Here is an 18,495-nt window from a genome sequence, read left to right on the forward strand (position 1 = left end):
ACAGATTCCTTTCTGCTGCTCTAGTGCAAAGGGACATCGCTCCCATGGATGACAGCTGGACCTCTGCCCTTGCTGTGAGTGCTGCAGGGCGCTGAACTCGAGCAGAATCCTCAGCGGTTGTAGATCTGAATTAAATCACGTCCTAAAGGGAATCACTTTGTCTCGTATCTATGTTAAAAGCAACTTGGCAGATCAAAGCTAACAAAAATCAATCAAATCAGACATTTTAAACACCAGCTGGAAAGGATTAAACATTTATTTACATACAGATACAGATGTCAGCGATTTCTAAGTATAAAAAGGACATTACAAATAAACATGAAGCATCATACATTCATCATCATAGTCATCCAAAATACATTCCTTTCACAACCCCACTGTACCACACTTGACAACAGGAACTTGGAAATAAATGGACAGGTCCAATGCTTCTGACAGGCCACTATTCCCAGTTTGGCAACCTCTAACACCTCCCCTCCCCAAAGGCAGTGCTGTCCCAGCGACCCGACATCAAGGGCCCAACTGAGAGCAGCTCATTCTCTCTACTGAAATGGTTGTGCTTGATCAGCAAGAAGTGAGGCCACTCCTGATCCTTCATCCTTCTGGCCACATGTTCAGGGCGTTTGAGCAATCAGGGTTCTTGCTAGAATTCTGTACATTGTGCTAAATTCACAATTGTTGGGGGAAAAGACAGCGGGTCTTTGCAAGACAGCCAAATGTGTGGGAAAAGCTCCAGCCCAGGAAATTCCTTTAATGCTGTGATTTCACTGGCATGGAAGCTGCAAACAAAATGCAGCTTTTAAGGCTTCAGCAGGCTTCTAAACTACAATTCAAGCTGCAGATGATGGTATAAAATGTACTTTGTCCACGGTGTAAAAAGAATTACGTGCTCCAGGATTGATTTGGTAGTAATCAACACTGAGAGCAATTCAGTTTTTCTTTTGTGGAAGTGAAAACACCTTGATAAGTTCGCTAAGAATTATCATAGCTTTTCAGGAAAGGAAAAACGTTTTAGACTTTAAAAGCCAAACGTGAGGCAGAGTACAGAGAACTTGTCAGTTCGGTTACATGACAAAGGGAAACAAGCCAGGAAACAGAAAATTAAAATGCCTACTCAACATATTAATGGATTCAAAGCAGATCTGGGTGAGTCCTTCTGTACAGATCAAAGGCAGCTGGGGAAAAAACCCTCATAATCCGCAAATTCACAGAAGAGCCGAATGTGTGCAGCAGAACAGAGTGAAGTGGGAATAAAAGCGGAGCAGAAAGAGGCCCGTCCTGCACTGACAGCTGAGTGACTGCAGCTGCTCCCATCCCAGCAGGCTGAGTTATTTGTTTTTCTTTTGTAAACAGCTGTGGGGAATGAAAGGGATGTGACATAGCTGTGGCGCATCTCATTATGCTGAAAACTGCACATTTCAAACTATTTCTCTAGAATCCATAGACTCAAAGCCAGCACAGCAACAAGCACCAGATCTCCTCCCTGCTTTCATTAGGTGGCCTTTTCTCCCCCAGAACGTTGGCTTAAGGAGCTGTTTTTCCCTCCAGCGCTACGTTTACATTCATGTGACACCAGAGACCTTGATCACATCCTCTGAAAGAGTACTTATAGAGAAATGGAACATCTTGAGATGAGAGGGCCCCACATGGATCATGAAGCCCAACTGCTGGCTCCGTGCAGGACCACCCAATATCCAAACCCAATGTCTGAGAGCACTGTTCAATGTTCCCTGAGCTCCGGCAGCTCAGGGCTGTGCCCACTGCCCTGGGCAGGCTGTTCCATGCCCACCACCCTCTGGTGCAGACCCTTTCCCTCACCCCCAGCTGCCCCTGTCACAGCTCCGTGCCGTTCCCTCGGCCCTGTCGCTGTCACACAGAGCAGAACTCAGCGCTGCCCCCCGCTCCCTGTGAGGAGCTGCAGCCGCCATCAGGCCTCCCCTCAGCCTGCTCTGCTCTGGGCTGAGCACACCACGGACCTCAGCTGCTCCTCACACACTATGCCCTCAGACCGTAGCACTTTGTGGATGTTTAATGTCCTTATGTTGTGATGCAGTGCTGGTGAGGCCACACAGCACAGAGGGGACAGTCACAAACACTAGGGAACAGCCAAGAAAGCAAGCAAGCAGAAGTGAAGCAGGCCAGGCTCCAGGAGATGCTCTGCAGAACAACACTGCGGTGTGCTCACAAACACACACATCCTCGGGAACGTTCCCCCAAGATGAGTGGTGGAAAAAGCAGTGGCATGGGCGGCACCTGCTGCCTCTGCCTGGGACTCAGTTATTTAATTATAGCACTAATCAGAGCTAAAATTATCTTCTGAACTTGCTGGGAAAGGAGAATGGCTTCAAAGGACACGATCACATCCAGGAAGTGCTAATAGCTTGATATTAATGTGAAAACAACCCGAGTACAGCACAGCCAGCTTTTGTTTATCCATAGCCAGGAGAGCTGAGCTTTTAACCCTTGCTATACTCCTAAACCCAGAATAATCCATTACTGACATTTCATTGAATCACAGAATAGTTTGAGTTGGAAAAGACCCTTAAAAGCCATCTAGTCCAACTCCCCTGCAACAAACATGGACACCCACAGCTTGTTCTGGGTGCTTATTTCCAGCTAAATTTCCAGCACAATTTAGTCATTGTCATCTCATTTTCAGCTATATCTGTGTTATACTTCCCCAGTTACCTCCTCCATACTTGGAAGGGCATGATAAGATCTGGATCCATGACTCCCAATTTGGAGTAAAAAACTCAGCACCTTTAACTCTGCATACTTTTTACTCCTGGTTTAAGTTACAGCTCATTCACAAGAGGGGAAAGGGTGTGATCGCATCCCTGGGTGATGACAGCCGGCCGTCCATCTCAGCTAGATATAGCATGCCTGGCAGCAGGAGGCTTTGGGTCCTTTCAGCTTGTGCGCGAGGTAAGTCAGAGCAAAGCAGCAGGCCCTGCTGTCTGTTTTCTCAGCCAAGATAAATCCTAAAAGGAGGCAGATGGGAGATCTGTAACCTTTATGGGACATTTAGCTACTATTCAAGTGGGTGATTGTATTTCAAAGACTGGTTCCCTTTGGGCTGCTTTCCTTAGGATGCTCTGGTCACTTGTGGGAAGCCAAGCGAGTGGCTCCCCACTGCTCACTGCTATCAGAAAACAGCTCTGTCCTTCAAAATGTCAATCTTTTCTTTGTGAACAGCAACTAGAACAATTACTACTCACATCAACAAGAGGACATATTTGGTACAAGGAAAGAGAGGATGGCTTCAGAGCCAATTTCTGACATTACATTTTTCACTGGCTTTTCACTTTGATAGTGTTAGAAGAAGGGGGAATGGCATTAAACCAAAAAGGAACATTTAGATTAGATGTCAGGGAGAAATTCTTTACTCACAGGGCAGTGAGGCCCTGGCACAGGCTGCCCAGAGAAGCTGTGGGTGCCTCATCCCTGGAGGTGCCCAAGAACAGTTTGGAGGGTGGGTGGCAATGTGCCCACAGCCCAGAGTTGGAACTGGATGGGTCCCTTCCAAACTAAGCCATTCTATGATACTAGAAGTGAGTGTTTTCTTTGGCTCCAATGTGTTTTCTGGCAAGCCCTTACCAATACCAATGAGTTTCCATGTGTGCTCACCAGCAATGCAAACACTTTTACACTCAAAAAGGTCTTCCAGTTGATAGACACTGAGGGAGCACTGGGTACAAAGGTATTGGGTTCTTGGATACTGAAAGCAATAAGGCAGAAGAATCTCAGGTAAGAGTCAAATTCAAAGCATCCCTTATTAAAATCCAGAGCAATCAAAATCTAAGTCACAACTGCATTTTTGAAGAGGACTGAACTGAGGAAATCCCAAGAGGAGGACCATCTCTTCACCTCACGTTTTGAGCTCTACACAGCTCTTTCCCAGCATGCCCCACATCCAGGAGAGGTTTTCTCTATGTCAGCATCTCCTGTCCTGTCAGGCCACGATGGCACCCCCAAAAGACTGTGCATTCCATATGTTTGCTCAGCCTATTTTAATAGCTAGAGAATTTCACCTGTTTCCCAAGTGAATTCAGTCTCCAACTACAGAAATTACATCAGCTCAACGTCTCAGCATGACTTATAGACAGTTCTTCATGCTGGAAAGACAGGACAAGTGGAAAAGCAGCTGAACAAACAGCAGTCCTTTGGGATAAGGAACAATGCAAAACCCAGTGGGTTTGACTATAACTAATTGCAGCCCTTGCCAGCAAAAGCTGGGGAAAGCATGTCGTCCCACTTGTGTACACCCACAATGCTTCTGCATCACTAATTTCGACTTTCCCTCTTTTCAAATCACTGTCTGCTGTGTCAACCTCTGCCTGCGGCTATTATTATCGATGCTGAAGGAATTCAATAGCCATTAGCCACTAAATGTAGACTAGCAGGAGCCCACTGTTACTGATACAGCTATTTCCAAAAAGACAAACAGCTCCAGCAGGCTTGCAGATTGTAAAGGTTGTTTCACACATTCTACAGCAAAGAACAAAGCATCTTGTCTGACAACTCGTTACATGTGGTTTTCACTAAGTAATGATCACAAAGCCATTTAGCATTCAGCACAAACACATATCCCACTGCAGCTCAAGCGACTTACCTGTGCATCAAAGTGAGATGTGAGGTAGGAAGAGGCACCCAATAATTTCATTTTGTCCACCAAAACACTTTTTCCAGAAGGGCAGCTAGGACATTGGTTGCTTTTTCCCAGCACTCGCTCTCTCGTGGGGAACTTGAAGAAGAACAGAGGAGAATCATGGCTTCTCCCAGCACATTACAGTAAATGCCTAAAGGAAAATACTGGTGGAAGTACCTCACAAAGAGTGAGCAGAAGCACAGAACACTCAGTGGTTTATCCAACATCATCCTGATGGAATCAACTGCTGAATGTGATAACAGAGCTTAGACCATCTAGTTTTCAGGAGATGCTTTTAGAAATCTCTCCAAACAGGTTTGCTAAAGAGCAAAAAAAAACCTATTGGCCACTCAACACTGGCTTCTGATTGGAGCTATTCAATGTGCTAAAACATTTAAAGAAAAGGTTTAATTAGGGGACTACTATAAATACCCATTTTTCACCCAGAACTAAGAAGATTACACCATGAGTGTGAGAGTATCACCTTGAAAAAGCATCAAAACCTAGCAGCTATGCCAAAAGCAATGCCATGCTCTCTTGATAGTGGAAAACATTTCCAGTCAAATTTGGCCCATCACATCGATTCTGTATGGGTTTTGGACACTCAACCCAGGAAGCATCACAAAGCTTTCGCTGTCAGCTCTCTCAAAAACCCAGTCATCCAGCTAGGTGCTGGTCAGAGTTGGAGAGATGATTGTCAGATAACTGGGATTTGTATTCTTAGATTTCCTTTAATTTTTCAGCTCTCTAATCAATCTGCTACAACATATGTTGTCATTAGCAGTTGAAAAAGCTCCTCTTCTGATTGCAGAGCCTTCAGTGGAGGACCAGATTTGAAGATAAGTCCTCAGTGCTAGGTGGAAAGATGGGTTTTATGTCCCAGAGGGATATTAGAAGGTAGAGAAAAATTACTCCTGCAGAGGAGCTGCTGCAATAAAACATCACCTCTTGAACCGGTACTGTGTTTGTTAACTGCAGAAAAAAAAAAAACATGTTTCAAGCTACAGCTTTGGCTTATTACCTTGTAAAATCAAACATACCACCCTTGCTTCCATTCAATTTCTTAACAGTCTATATAGAATTAACTTTGAAAGGAATCACTTCAGATTTGTCCCTGGAGAAGTCAGACGCAACACTGGTCCTACCCCCAGCACTACACATCTCTGGAAGAGCACATTGCTGTCTGGAGCTGGAGGTCTTGCACAAAGATTTGCTAGCAGTAAGAACCAATGCTTGGAGGTAGGTAGCTAGCCTCCAAAATAGCCACCTACAAGTTAGGAAAGGACTGGAAAAGAGACTTTGCTTTCTGGAAACTTCCAAGAGAATTCTCAAGAAAATAACGTTAGCAGCTTCTGCTATTTGATTCATTCAGTCATGATGATGTGTTAGAGTACAACTTCCAGAAATGATGCAAGGAGCATTTGAAAATGCACTGATACTGATATTCAACAAGATTTACCTGCCCAGCTTTGATGGTTTTGGGAGCCAGGCTGAGGAACCCACCAGTGTTTCAGTGGGTAGACTCCTTCCTCCTCAATTCACTTGACCAAAGAGCCTTGCCCTTCTCAATTATATGCTATTAAGCCCAACATCTGGAGAGTAAAAGCTTTTAGAAATTAAATGTAATATTGAATTTTAACTCGAGTGTTACCTTACCTGTAACACCCTGAGTCTTGCTATAAACAGAAGCAGCTGTTGGATGTTGGGTGGTCTGAACAAGCTCAAATCAGGCTATATTTGGCAATCTGGGGAATGCTCAAGAAAGACAATGCTCTTGTAAGCTGTACCACACAACTCAGAAGAGCAGCAGCCATGAAGTCCAACAACTTTCTAAATCCTCTGGATTACATCATGAGCAGAGACCACAAAGGACCGGTGCAGGCCAGCGTATCAGTCATATTTCCCCAACATCTAATGACTGCAGCAGCACTTTGCAAATTCTTACCTCAATAATAAGCAAGATTTGTACCACAATTTCTACTTCTTCATTTTTAGCACTAATCACAAAAGAAGAAAGTGACGTAAAATTAGCAAGAAAATATTTTAAATGGCCATATGATACAACTATCCCCTCTCTTTCAAATACATATATCACCATTACTGATCAAAGGCACACCATGATACAACCCAAAGAAATCTTTTCAGGAAAATGTGAAAAAGCATTTTAAAATGCTACTTCTCTTTTTTTTATTATTATTATTTTCAAGAGAAACTTACTGGCAGCTTTTACGTCAATACAAAAGCTCTGTTATAGTCTTCAGTAAATGCCAAATGATATTAAGGTGATTAACTTTAAATTACAGCATATCACAGCCATGTAATTGTCCGGAGAGATATACCTGGATCAGCTAAACTGAACTCAAACTTCTAAAAATCATCTTCCATGTGCACATTCATTATATTCCGATTTTGCTTTAAAGTCAGTGTGTAAATTTGCAGCATTCGCATATGGCACTCGAGGTGTAACACAGATTCCGTAACGCTTCCACTTCAGGGGCTCTGCAGATAGAAACTGCCTAAATAGTTACACATACGCTGGAGTCTGAGATTAAGAGCACTAAACATCAAGTAAATTAAACGGCTCTACAGCCCTGAATGTGAAAGCTACTCTAGGAGAGAGGAGAGGTCAAGACGATACCTTCCAGAGCTTCTCAAAGAACAGTTCCATAAGGTGATCGCCAGATGGGTCAGACACAGAACGATGCCACTTGTAACCTGCTGCTATTCCATTCAGCATTAAAAAAAAAAAGAAAATCTCTACAAAAATCGTACGCCTGCCTTTCCAGCAGGAGCTTTATCTACAAGCTTTATTTTTAACCCAGACATATTGCAGGCTGCCACTTGAACTGTGCTCTCTTTGAACCCTTCTGCACAATTAGCACACGCAAAACATTTTGGTCATGTATGGTGCACTTCTTCTGTTCCACCAGTAATATCTCCCAAGGCATTTTTCACTTTTGGACACTACTAATTAGAGGAGGGACATTTTCTTAGTTATGTGTTTATTATATTTCCAGGAAGTCTTTTCATCCTGCAGTGGGTATCAAAGAAGCACAGTCGTTTCTCGCTATGTTCAGGCCTAGAAAAAGAGGTAATGAGATTTTAATGAACAGTGCTTATTAGTGTTCTTTTCTTAATCAGTCTAGGTTACACATTCAGAGGACAGCAATGTAGTAAAACTACATTTGGTCTATGGAATATTTGCTGAACTGCTAGCACCAAAGGGAGCAACTGAGCTGTATCCATGCCTTCTCAAACTGTTGTTTGGAAATGTTGAGATATATAACATTTTTTTTTTTTTTAATTATTCCATGTTCATGAAAGTGCCTGTAGATGAGAGACATAACACTATTTCGAACACCTTCCTCCACAAAGACGCTATATACACGTCCCAAGAATTCACTCAGCTGGCAGCCCAGATGATTGCCAGCGTAGTCCTGGGTCAGTTGTTTTTTTTTCTTCTTTTAAAAAGGAACAAACACATTGTTCTGTAAGAGAGATTTTGACCTCTTCCAAATCTTCCTCAGGAGAGGTTGCTCTAATCTCCCCCCAGAAGGAAACGCGATAGCTCATTTTCTGCATCACATGAAGCTCTTGTGCAACTCTCCTTTCTCCTAACCCACTCCACAGACTGCAAGAAAAATTAAATGTGAACCACGTTATATTCTGCTACGTTGCCATGCAGCTGGAGCTGTCAGCCTGCCATGCTTCTAGGTCTGCGACCCGACTGCGAGGAAGTCAGATGGGTCAAGGCGGAATTCCCTCTGAGGAGACAAATCCCAGTGAAAAATCTTCAGGGCCCATGGCGGATGGGGGAATCACATGCCAGCTCTTTAATTAAAATTACAGCAAGTCAAATAGCTGATACTTTTCCCCTCTCCTGGTAAGGGGGATGAGACATTGTTCACCAAGGTGTTCTGCCGTGCCTCTCTAATCAGCCGGCAGGCTAAGTCCAGGAAGTAGTTTTTCCACATTATCCGATTCTTTTGCTGAGGTTTCCAGATAGTACATGTCCTGTGCCTCGGAGAATTCCGCTGCTCTCTGCTGGGAGACTTCCCTCTTATCAGCTAAATCAATCTTATTACCTGCATTGGTAGAAGATTGTAGAGAGGAAATTAATTTGACTTTCAAAACAAAATAAACAAAAGTTTGGGATAAGGAAAAGTTTGGTGCTGTACCTATTTCCTTTCAGTATCTAACAAGGGTCTGTAAGAAAGAATGGGACAGGCTCTGTAGCAGCGTCTGTTGTGATAGGACAAGGGGAAATGGTTTCAAACTTAAAGAGGGGAGATTTATACTGGATATAAGAAAAAAGATTTTACAATAAGATTGGTGAGGCACTGCCACAGGTTGCCCTGAGAGGTGGTGGATGCCCCATCCGTGGAGACACTCAAGGTCAGGCTGGACGGGGCTCTGAACACTGATGGAGCTGTGGTGTCCCTGTTCATTGCAGGCAAGTTGGACTAGATGGACCTTTCAGGGTCCCTTCCAACTCAAACAATTCAATAATTCCATATGCATGGACAGTGCTTTTGATTTGAAACTCGCAGTGCTCTCCCTTTCAAATAATTGGTTCCCCAACTCACGGTCTGGGTTCATTCGATATCAGCTCACCTAATGGAACATGCTCTGTGAACATCCAAGTCAGTCAGCTTTAATTTAGCACCAGTGCATTTGTTTGCTGCTATCAACTGACATTAAAGGACTTCCGTTTTAATATCTATTGAAAATTCTCCTGTTCTGGCTCTGAGGAGCACTTAAACTGTCAATTACAGCATGTGAGACAGTAAGTGTGATATTCCTCATGTCATTACAAGCTTTAAGGGAGTCTGGTGCAGAAAGTGCTCTCCTAGTTTAATTAAATATACCTGTGAGCAGTCTGGCTTGGAGCATGGATGGGCTTGAGGGGCTCACAGAGTGAGGCAGGGCAAGGAACCAGCCTCTTCCTCCAGAGCTCATTTTATCAAGGGATTGATTAACGTCTCCAACAAAGATCTGATATGATTATAGCTTGTTACTGACCACTTCACTTCAAACACAATTCTTGGGCCATAAATTAATCTTACAAGGAAGATAACAAAACACAGGATAGCAGGGGGCCATGTCCAGTTACTCTGCAGGTTCAGGAGGAAACGTCTCCCAGCCTTGTCCTGGAGCTGGCGTGAGCACCCATGGGAGAAGGCTGCACTTCCACTGACAAGCCACCTCCCACTGCTCTCCTTCCATCTAACATCCCTCTTCTTTTCTGACCAAAGAAGTCTTGGACCCACTCTATACACTGAAGTTACAAGTTCTAAACAAATTATCACTCAAAGCAGTTCATGGGTGTTACCATCTTCAAAGTGGGTGCTATGGCACTCATCATTTATATTTCATACAGCAGATACAGATAATTAACTTAATGCTCCCTAAAAATTAATGTATACATTTGCTAGTCATTAATTATTTCTGTTCCATTTGTACATGAGCCATACTCTTCTTATGGAGTGTAATGAGTTCCTTGCATGGAAGCTCCTTAAATCCCAAGGCTCACTTGCAATACTACCAGGGAATGTAAAATTCAGAAAATCTTTAAAGACATATTGAACGTATTTTATAATGCTCTAGATCTTTCTTGTAAACAACAAACTACTAAGGAAATAATAACATTGCAGTACGAAACTTTCTGGCTTTCCCCAAGTTACATTTCTATTTCTCTGTATATATTCTTGGACCTTTAAAAGTCAAGTCCTGGACTATCAGGTATATAAAAGCGGAGCGTGGAGAAGCATGGATAAGCAAAATAATCTTCACCTTGCTTGTAGCAGACAGATGGCCTGAGGTCTGTTTCAGCTTGAGCTGAAGCTGCTATAGATTAACATGACATTCAGTATTTATTTTTAGGTTCCCTAAAATCCATGCAAAAATACCCATTTTTCCATCTCTGCTTCATCCATGAATGCTAAGATTGCTACTGCATCCTGAGCTGGTTCCCACATTTGAGCCAAGACTCTGCTGTCCACAGCTATGGGGAGTATCAGCCTGCACACATCCCCAGCTTGAGCAGATCCTCAATTACACAGAGAGACCTGGCCTGGCAGTCTCAAGGGATAAGTTCCCATTCTTAGCTCTGTAGAGCTACACAACCAATGCTTCAGTGCTTTATGGGACCAATCCATGGGAATTATCCACCTCTGCATGAAGTAGCATTAGACTTGAGACAGGACATCCAAAGAAGGGCAACAAAGATGGTGAAGGATCTGGAGCACAAGTCTTACTGGGAGTGGCCGAGGGAACTGAGATTGTTCAGTCTGGAGAAGGGGAGACCCAGGGGAGACCTGAAAGGAGGCTGTGGCAAGGTAGGGGTTGGCCTCTTGTCCCAGGTAATAGTGACAGGACGAGAAGGAATGGCCTTAAGTTGCCCCAGGGGAAGTTCTGATAGGACATTAGGAAAAGTTTCTTCTCAGAAAGTGATAACTCATTGGCACAGGCTGCCCAGGGAGGTAGGTGAGCCACCTAGAGTTGTTCAAGAGCCATGGAGGTGTGGCACTGAGGGACATGGTTAGTGGGCATGGTGGGGATGGGTTGACAGCTGAACTAGATGATCTTTTTGAGGTCTTTTCCAACCTTAATGATTCTATGATTCTATGCTTTGACAAACAGCTGTAGAGTCCTGAACAACTCCATCAGCACCTTGGGGTCATCCGCAGGAGGACTGACCCAAACAAACCCACTGTGGGTACAGCTCTGCATGGCAACAAGACCCGCCGCATCACTTCAAGCATCACCACATCAAGCAGACGCCACTTCTTCGTCACCAAGCACCCCAGGTGACAGCTCACCCCCCTTCAGGCCACTTACCCACTAGCACAGTGATGACCTTGTTGCTGGCGTACTGCTCGATTTCCCGCAGCCACTCAGGCAGGCAGCGGAAGGACTCCTCGCAGGTGATGTCGTAGGTCAGTATCAAGGCGTTGGCGCTGCGGTAGTAGCTCTGTGTTATGGAACGGAATCGCTCTTGTCCTGCCGTGTCCCAGATCTGCAGCTTTTGGCATAACGAGAGGGAGAGGAGAAAAAACATCATTTAAAGGTGGTTTCTTTTTTGTTTTGTTTTGTTTTTTTGTTAGCAGCGCTGTTTTGACCTAAACGCCTTCAGGGTACAGCCACTGCTGAGAAAGTGCTTTGCTCTTCTCTCCTTTGGCTTCCCATCCCCCAGCCCTTTTTTTTTGTTTCCATTTCTGCCTTTGCAGATTGAAATGCAAGGCACAAAGTCAGCTGGCGTTGCTGCCGACTTCCCCACAGCGCTCACAGGGCTTTCATGGGGACAGAGCTGCTGGCCTATGCGATGCAGGCAGAAAGTCTCCTCCTGCTCTGCGACAGGAAAGCCTCTCCTCGAGCTTTGAGAGTCAGTGATTTGTCCCGAGATCATGCACTGGAGGGTGGAAACCACCAGCTCAGATTTGGAGGCTCATCCAGGGACTCCAACACATTTCCTTCAGAGGTCCCACTCCACTGTTGGCTGCCTCCCTTCCCAACGTGATCAATGTGATCCCTAACTACAGCTCAGAGGTCATGAGTTGAACCGCTGCTTGGCAAGCCCTCCAGGTCCTGAAAAACAACATTCATTTCCCTGTATGAATCGAACTCAGACCATTTTCATAACTTGAGCCTCTGACAGCTTTTGGTTTGGCACCAAAACCACAACTTTTCAAAAAGGCAGCAAAGAAAAGCATTCAAAATGAACACATATCTGCATAAAAGCACATTGCTCTGCTTCAGTTTCTACTTTTTAAGCAACCCTCTTCAGAATTAAATATGTGAAAGGCTGATTTCCAGCCAGAATCCTGTGTACTTTGGGAAGAAAAAGTTAAAAGTAGTTGAGATTTTTTCCATATATTCAGCAGCCCACAACAGAGGAAGCCTTATTCTAGCCCAGTTCCGAAGTCAAACTATGTCAGCTACTCATCACAAATACATTAGCTTGAAACAAGAGCTTTCAGATGTGGGGTATGATTTTGAAAAAGTACATTTTTGCAGAGAAAGGAATTTGTTGCTGGCTTACAGCTCCTTGCAGCCTTGTGCTTAATCTCTTGGCATAGCCAACGAGTTCCCTTCAAAACAAACCAGCCTCCTAACTCCACAAATGGAAAAAATACTGCCAACTTTGTTGCAGTTCTTGTCCAGTTATTTCCCAGGAAAAATACCTACAGATTGGCCTAGTGGTTACCCTTAGTAGATAAATGCTTTGCACTCGTTGTGAAGGTCTGTGAGCAGATAAAGGCTTGACCATATTGCTTTATTGTAACACTGGAAATCAAAAGTGGCAGAAGGTTTGTTGTTGGCCCAGGGCTGACTCCACCTGCAGAAAAGTTACCTGGACGTTCATTTCCTGAGAGGCAGCTGATGCTTCCCTCTGCCCCAGCATTTTGCATGTACACTGAGCTTTCTGCACATAGGGAAGTGCAGTAAGATCACAGGGGCACGCAGCAGAGCCTTGTGTCTGTAGTGGTGAGGATGCTACTGGTGCTGTAATTACTATCACAGCTGTGTAGCCTCTCAGAGCACACACTGCATGTGTATTTAGTTCTGTCAGAAATGATCAGATAAATGAAAAATCCCTAAACTGTAGAGTGTTGTCTTGGGTATCTACCAGCGACCCTTAGCAGCCTCTCATATGAAACGTCCTACATATGACTCAGGCTAGCCAGTCCTTCTCCACTGACTTTACAATGCAATTTTAAAAGCTAAAGAATATTTTTCCCAGAAATTTATTTGTAAGTCTGAAATCCTTCTTGGTGCACGGCTCTGGATCTCAGTGGTTTTGCAGGAGATACTGATTGGCACAGAGGCACTCATGGCTAGGGCACAGCTCCATGAGCTCACAGAAGTGCCTTACTGCATTGAGATGTCACTTTTTCCACTCCATGCTGTGAGTCATCCCTGCTTTTCCCACTCATTAAATGTTGATTCCTACTAGTACTGCTTACTCAGAAAACCTCATCTACAAGTTCACCTCCCTGCCTGCACTAATGCAAGAGGCAAACAGGAATCCTTCTGCCTTTCACCAAGACTCAACGTTGGTGACTTCCACTAACTTCAGTCATTCAAAACCTGGACCTCAGACAGAAGCAAAGCTGTTGGGGCTCCATCTGCACCCCGCAGGACACACAGATGGCAGCAGAGAGGCAATCAGGAAGGGATGGTGCCTGCAGCAGATGGGAAAGCCTTCCTCCAACACTGCCTTTCTCCCTCCATTGACCAGGAGAGTCTCAAGACAGCTGGATTATGGCAGGTAGGTAAGGTAAAAATGAACTCAATTTCATTTCTTGTAACCTACTCTGGAGAGCCTGCTTAAGCAGGGGTTGGACTAGATGATATCCTCCACCTGCTCAGGCTGGAAGGTCTCTTGGTCAAGGACCATCACTTGCCATAAGTTTGTACAGCTACTCAAGCAGCAAAGTGCTTTTAAAACTGACTTCCACCTGACTTTCTACTAAAAAAAAAACCAACACCAAAACACTGCACTAAAACACAGGTGAAAAAATTTGCAGGACTGAAAATTTGCCTAAGTCCACTGTTTCCATCCCACCACTTCCACAAGCTTGAAGATAGGTCTCATTCTCACATCCAGCCACTATGACACTGCTGCCACTCTCCCACACGCTCACCATTAGATAAGATGAAGGCAGCAAGGGAAAAAAAATGGTGTTCTTCACCTCAATACTCATGGACAGGCATTTGACACAGGAAAAATAATTCCAGGAGCAGCTCAGGGACTCCGGCCACCTTGTGATTCTGTGATTCTGTGACATAGGAGGTTCATACTCTTTTCACAGGTCTTGAACACCACAATAGCTCTGGTGAAATCTCAAATGACTTAAGAGGCCCCAGTCAGCATCTTTGGGTATTGGAACTGAACCAGAGCTTCCAGTAAAGAATTAGCTTAGATCCCAGTGTGTTTTCACACAGCTCCTTGCCAAATGATACCCTGGCTAGTTTCTGAAGGTAGCAGAGGACAAGGTGATGATTTGGTTGCAAACACCCCATTTTGGAGAGAAAAAGAGCTCACTTCAACCTGCTGAGCAAAGCACCAGTTCTGCGATCTCATCACTCCTCTTAGGTCTATAACCCAACAGAAGTGGGAGACAAGCTTTGTAAGATCTCCCCTTTCCATGTTCTTCCTTACAGTATGTTCACTGTTAAGATCCAGCAGGAGGGCTGAAGCAAGAAAGCCAAACTATCGTGCCACCATATGAGTTTATAATGAAAGCCATCATGTTCCTACCTTTACTTTTTCACCATTTATCTCCACTGTTTTAATCATAAAGTCAACCCCAATCGTGGCTCCTTGGCCTGGTGGGAAAAGCCCCTGAAAGAAAAGTTTTGTTAAACAAGTTCTTTAGCAAGGCAAGACTCCCTCTGGGTGTCCCCATCCCTGCTCCTCCCTTGCCCGGTTCCCCGGACACTTATTTCTATCATTTAAATAGAACACCCTTGAAGGAGCTGCACTGAGAGGTGTGACTGCTTTCTCTGCTGCTCCAGGTAGTGGGACTGGGTCCGGAGAGCTCTGCACGCTGACCCATCCCCACTCCACCCACTGGGAGATGCCACAAAATTTACTGCCACCTCTTATGGGAAATTAAACAAAAAATGACATTTCCCCAGCTTTGAATTTTGGGTGGTCCTGTGTGAAGCCAGGAGTTGCAATCCCTTGTGGGTCCCTTTCAACTTGAGGTATTCTATTACTCTATAAAGCACAAAGAGAAAAGGAGAGGGGAAAATACCTTCTGCCTCTTCTGAATGCACAGAAGCAAGGGAAATGCTCTCTGATCCAATTTTTCATTGCCTTGAAAGAAATGGGAACCTGAAGAGAAGTGACCAGGGCACCCTCAGCAGCTCCTGAGCAGCTGGATCCTGCTCCCGGAGCACAGCCTGCAGCTGGAAGTTCTCAGCTTCCAGAAGGGAGGAGTACAGCCAACCAAACAGAACTTAGCAGAGCTTTTTGATTTCTGGTGTCCCAGCCTGCAAAGCTGTGTTGGTTTTGGGGCACAGCCATCCTCTACAGCAGCAGCAACACTGCCAAGGTGCAAGGAATAGCAGCAGCAGATTTTGCCATTAACCCTTCCGATCTGAGCAGCTTCACTGCCATCAGCTAGTACAGGCAATCAGAGAGCATGTTTAACATTATTAGTTTTAAAACAAATTAAAAAAAAGCAAACATAACTTGCATTTTATAGCACATCATGCAAAATCTGAGCCCAAATTACAGATGTCTGGCTCCTTCCCTGCTCTTCTGTCACAAAAAAAGCAAAGGCAGTTCTCAAAGCTTTGCATTTGACTCACTGTCAGCAATCAGGCAGATATTGTCTCACCAGCCTCCACTGTTACTAAAAGGTTTTGGGGAGCTGCTATATGTAAAGCCACAAACATAAGGAGCATAGATTTTTGCCACAAGGTCTCATTTTGCTGCCAGCACCATTTCACACTGCTTCAATTCATTCAGTGCCCCCATTAACTCTTCAGGTGTAAACCCTAAAGGGGATCTGATGTTAACAGAAGACCCTGGGCTGATAGCCCAGGAACCAAATTAATTAATCTCCTACTGATGAACAATGCTAGGGACAGCTCTGTGCAGCAGCAGTTTGGCCTACCCTAGAGGGATGAGAATGAGAAAGTCCATAGAGAGAGCACCAGAGGGTCCTTATAGCTAGAGTGCTCGTGCTGGTACCTCACTATGGGTAACACAAGGCCACGAGCATGGACAACAAACTCCCCCCGTGGGGATGCAGTGTTGGTGGGCACATCCACTCTCCCACCCAACAGGTGCCCAACCTTACCTGGGTGAAGCGTCGCACCAAGCAGGTCTTCCCCACACCGGCGTTGCCAATTAAAACAATTTTGAAGAGGAAATCATAATCTTCCATACTCATTTAAGCAGCTGCAAGAGAGGGAGAGTGACAAGCATGAAGCAAAGCAGTGGCTGAAGTGGTGTCCTCACATCGGCTGTGCAGCTCTGCTGCGGGACAGCTCTGAGTTTTGACTCCTTCCCACCAGGGAAATGCTCTTCCGTTCCCATTGGACTTTATTCCTCCAACTATCACAACAAAAGTCTCTCCAGCACGTGCAGACTCCCCAGATAAGGGACACAAGCCTGTCCTATGCTGGTGGCACTGCACAGGCAGAGTCCACACAGCTCCAGCAACGTCACCAACTGCATGGTGTCAGCCTGCTTCTGGCTTTTGTGCCATCCTGTGAGTCATCAGAGCTGCCTTCAGCCTAGGGCACGTGGAGCTGGGATGGGGGGGCACTGGGAAATTGTATAAAAATAAAGCCAAAGCAAAACTTTGTGAGAACAGCTTGGCATAAATGTCAAATGGGAAGACAAGATAGAAGAGGTGAAGGGGAACATAGCACGCCCACAAGAATCCCTGTGCAACCCCTTGCCAGGATGCTCACACTGACATTTTGGCAATGCCACAGGACGAGGGTGGGGCTGCCTACATGGAGAAGATCTACAGGGTTTCCTTTGGTTGCTGAAAGCATGGAAAAGACCAAGTAAAGATGCAGAGCTTGCTGCAGACAAGCAAGCAATGCTAGACCCACAGCTCCTCTCCAGTTCACCCAAGGGCGCTGCTGGTGCCACAGCCAGAAAAGAGGGTTTTCAAGAAAATGCAGGTATTGCAGTTGGTGGCAAAAACCTGTCCTCAAGACCAGTAACCCTTGTCCTCAGTGGTAATGGCATAGAAGACTTTGGTAAAGAGACAGATCCACAGCTGTCAGTTGGGTATCTGAGTGTGGTACCCAATCTACTAGTACATAGAGGTTATGGATGAGGAGATGGAACCAAAGATGGGAAGCACAGGGGATGGAGGATGGTGAGAAAAAAGAAGGAAAAAAGGAGTATTAGAGAATTGTTGTCCTCTGTCAAGCCCCGTATGGCTTACAAGGTTGAGTCAGCCTGACAGAGCACAGCAAAATAGTCCTCTGTGGATGACCTGATGGACCCAAAGGCTGGCAAGGTGAAAGACCAATTCATCTGCATGGTGTTAGTGAGACCCTTGGCTTCTTCAGGAGCCTAAAAAAAGGCTAACCACACCAATTAGTGACTAATGATCTGCATCACACCGGCTGACAGTCAGGAGGGGCAGCTGAGTCACTGCATGGCCACGTCACAACTGAGCTGGAGTGCAAGCACACAGCTGGAGCAGCCCTGAGGATGCTCGGATCTCACCTTGCTCCAACACCCAGCAGTGGGACCTCAAAAAGCAGCCTTCCAAATGTGCTTGTTTGTTTCCAGGGGCTGTTGTCTCATATAAGAGTTTCGTGCTTCCATGCGTGGCTTTCCCTGGATAATGCAGTGTTAAGAATGTGTTGATGCTCCTCTTATAATCAAGGCTAAATGCTAATACATGGCTTCCAGCTTTCAGACCAGCCAGCACAAAGAAAAATGTGATCATCTACTAAAAGCTATTTCAAGACTACTGAGACTTACTCAGCACTAGATAATTATCCCTGGGATTCTTCAAATCCCAGAGGGCATTGCTACCCTGGAGCAATTTCATTTATATTACTTGTACCCCAAACAACCCAACATTCAAATTTATCTTCTCAGGAACCTTAAAAATAAACTTCCTCTGCAGATCTTTGGGCTCAGAAAGTCTAAGTGGCTCAGACATACCCTAGAGTTATGTCTGAATCCCCTTCGTTAGGCTCCAAGACTAATCATATGGGATAATGACCCCCAAACTGGAGCTGGAAGAGAAGCCAGGGACGTAAAACAAACAGTGTGACAAAGAGATTAAATGCCAGAACTAAAGAAGGAGCAGTGGACGTGGGAGAATTGTGGGGGAGAAAAAAAGCAAAGGACG

General features: G+C 45.0%; 1 protein-coding gene across 1 annotated transcript; it reads right to left on the reverse strand.

Annotated features, from left to right (window-relative positions):
- Window positions 1-238: 238 nt before the first annotated feature.
- On the reverse strand, window positions 239-16,793 carry RAB30 (RAB30, member RAS oncogene family). The gene is given in 5 exon segments (XM_003203537.4): window positions 239-8,607; window positions 8,609-8,733; window positions 11,489-11,672; window positions 14,913-14,996; window positions 16,465-16,793. Coding segments are annotated over 5 exon segments (612 nt in total). The 5' UTR covers window positions 16,558-16,793; the 3' UTR covers window positions 239-8,481.
- Between the last annotated feature and the right edge of the window lie 1,702 nt (window positions 16,794-18,495).

Source organism: Meleagris gallopavo, chromosome 1, assembly GCF_000146605.3.
Source record: "Meleagris gallopavo isolate NT-WF06-2002-E0010 breed Aviagen turkey brand Nicholas breeding stock chromosome 1, Turkey_5.1, whole genome shotgun sequence".
NCBI lineage: Eukaryota > Metazoa > Chordata > Aves > Galliformes > Phasianidae > Meleagris > Meleagris gallopavo.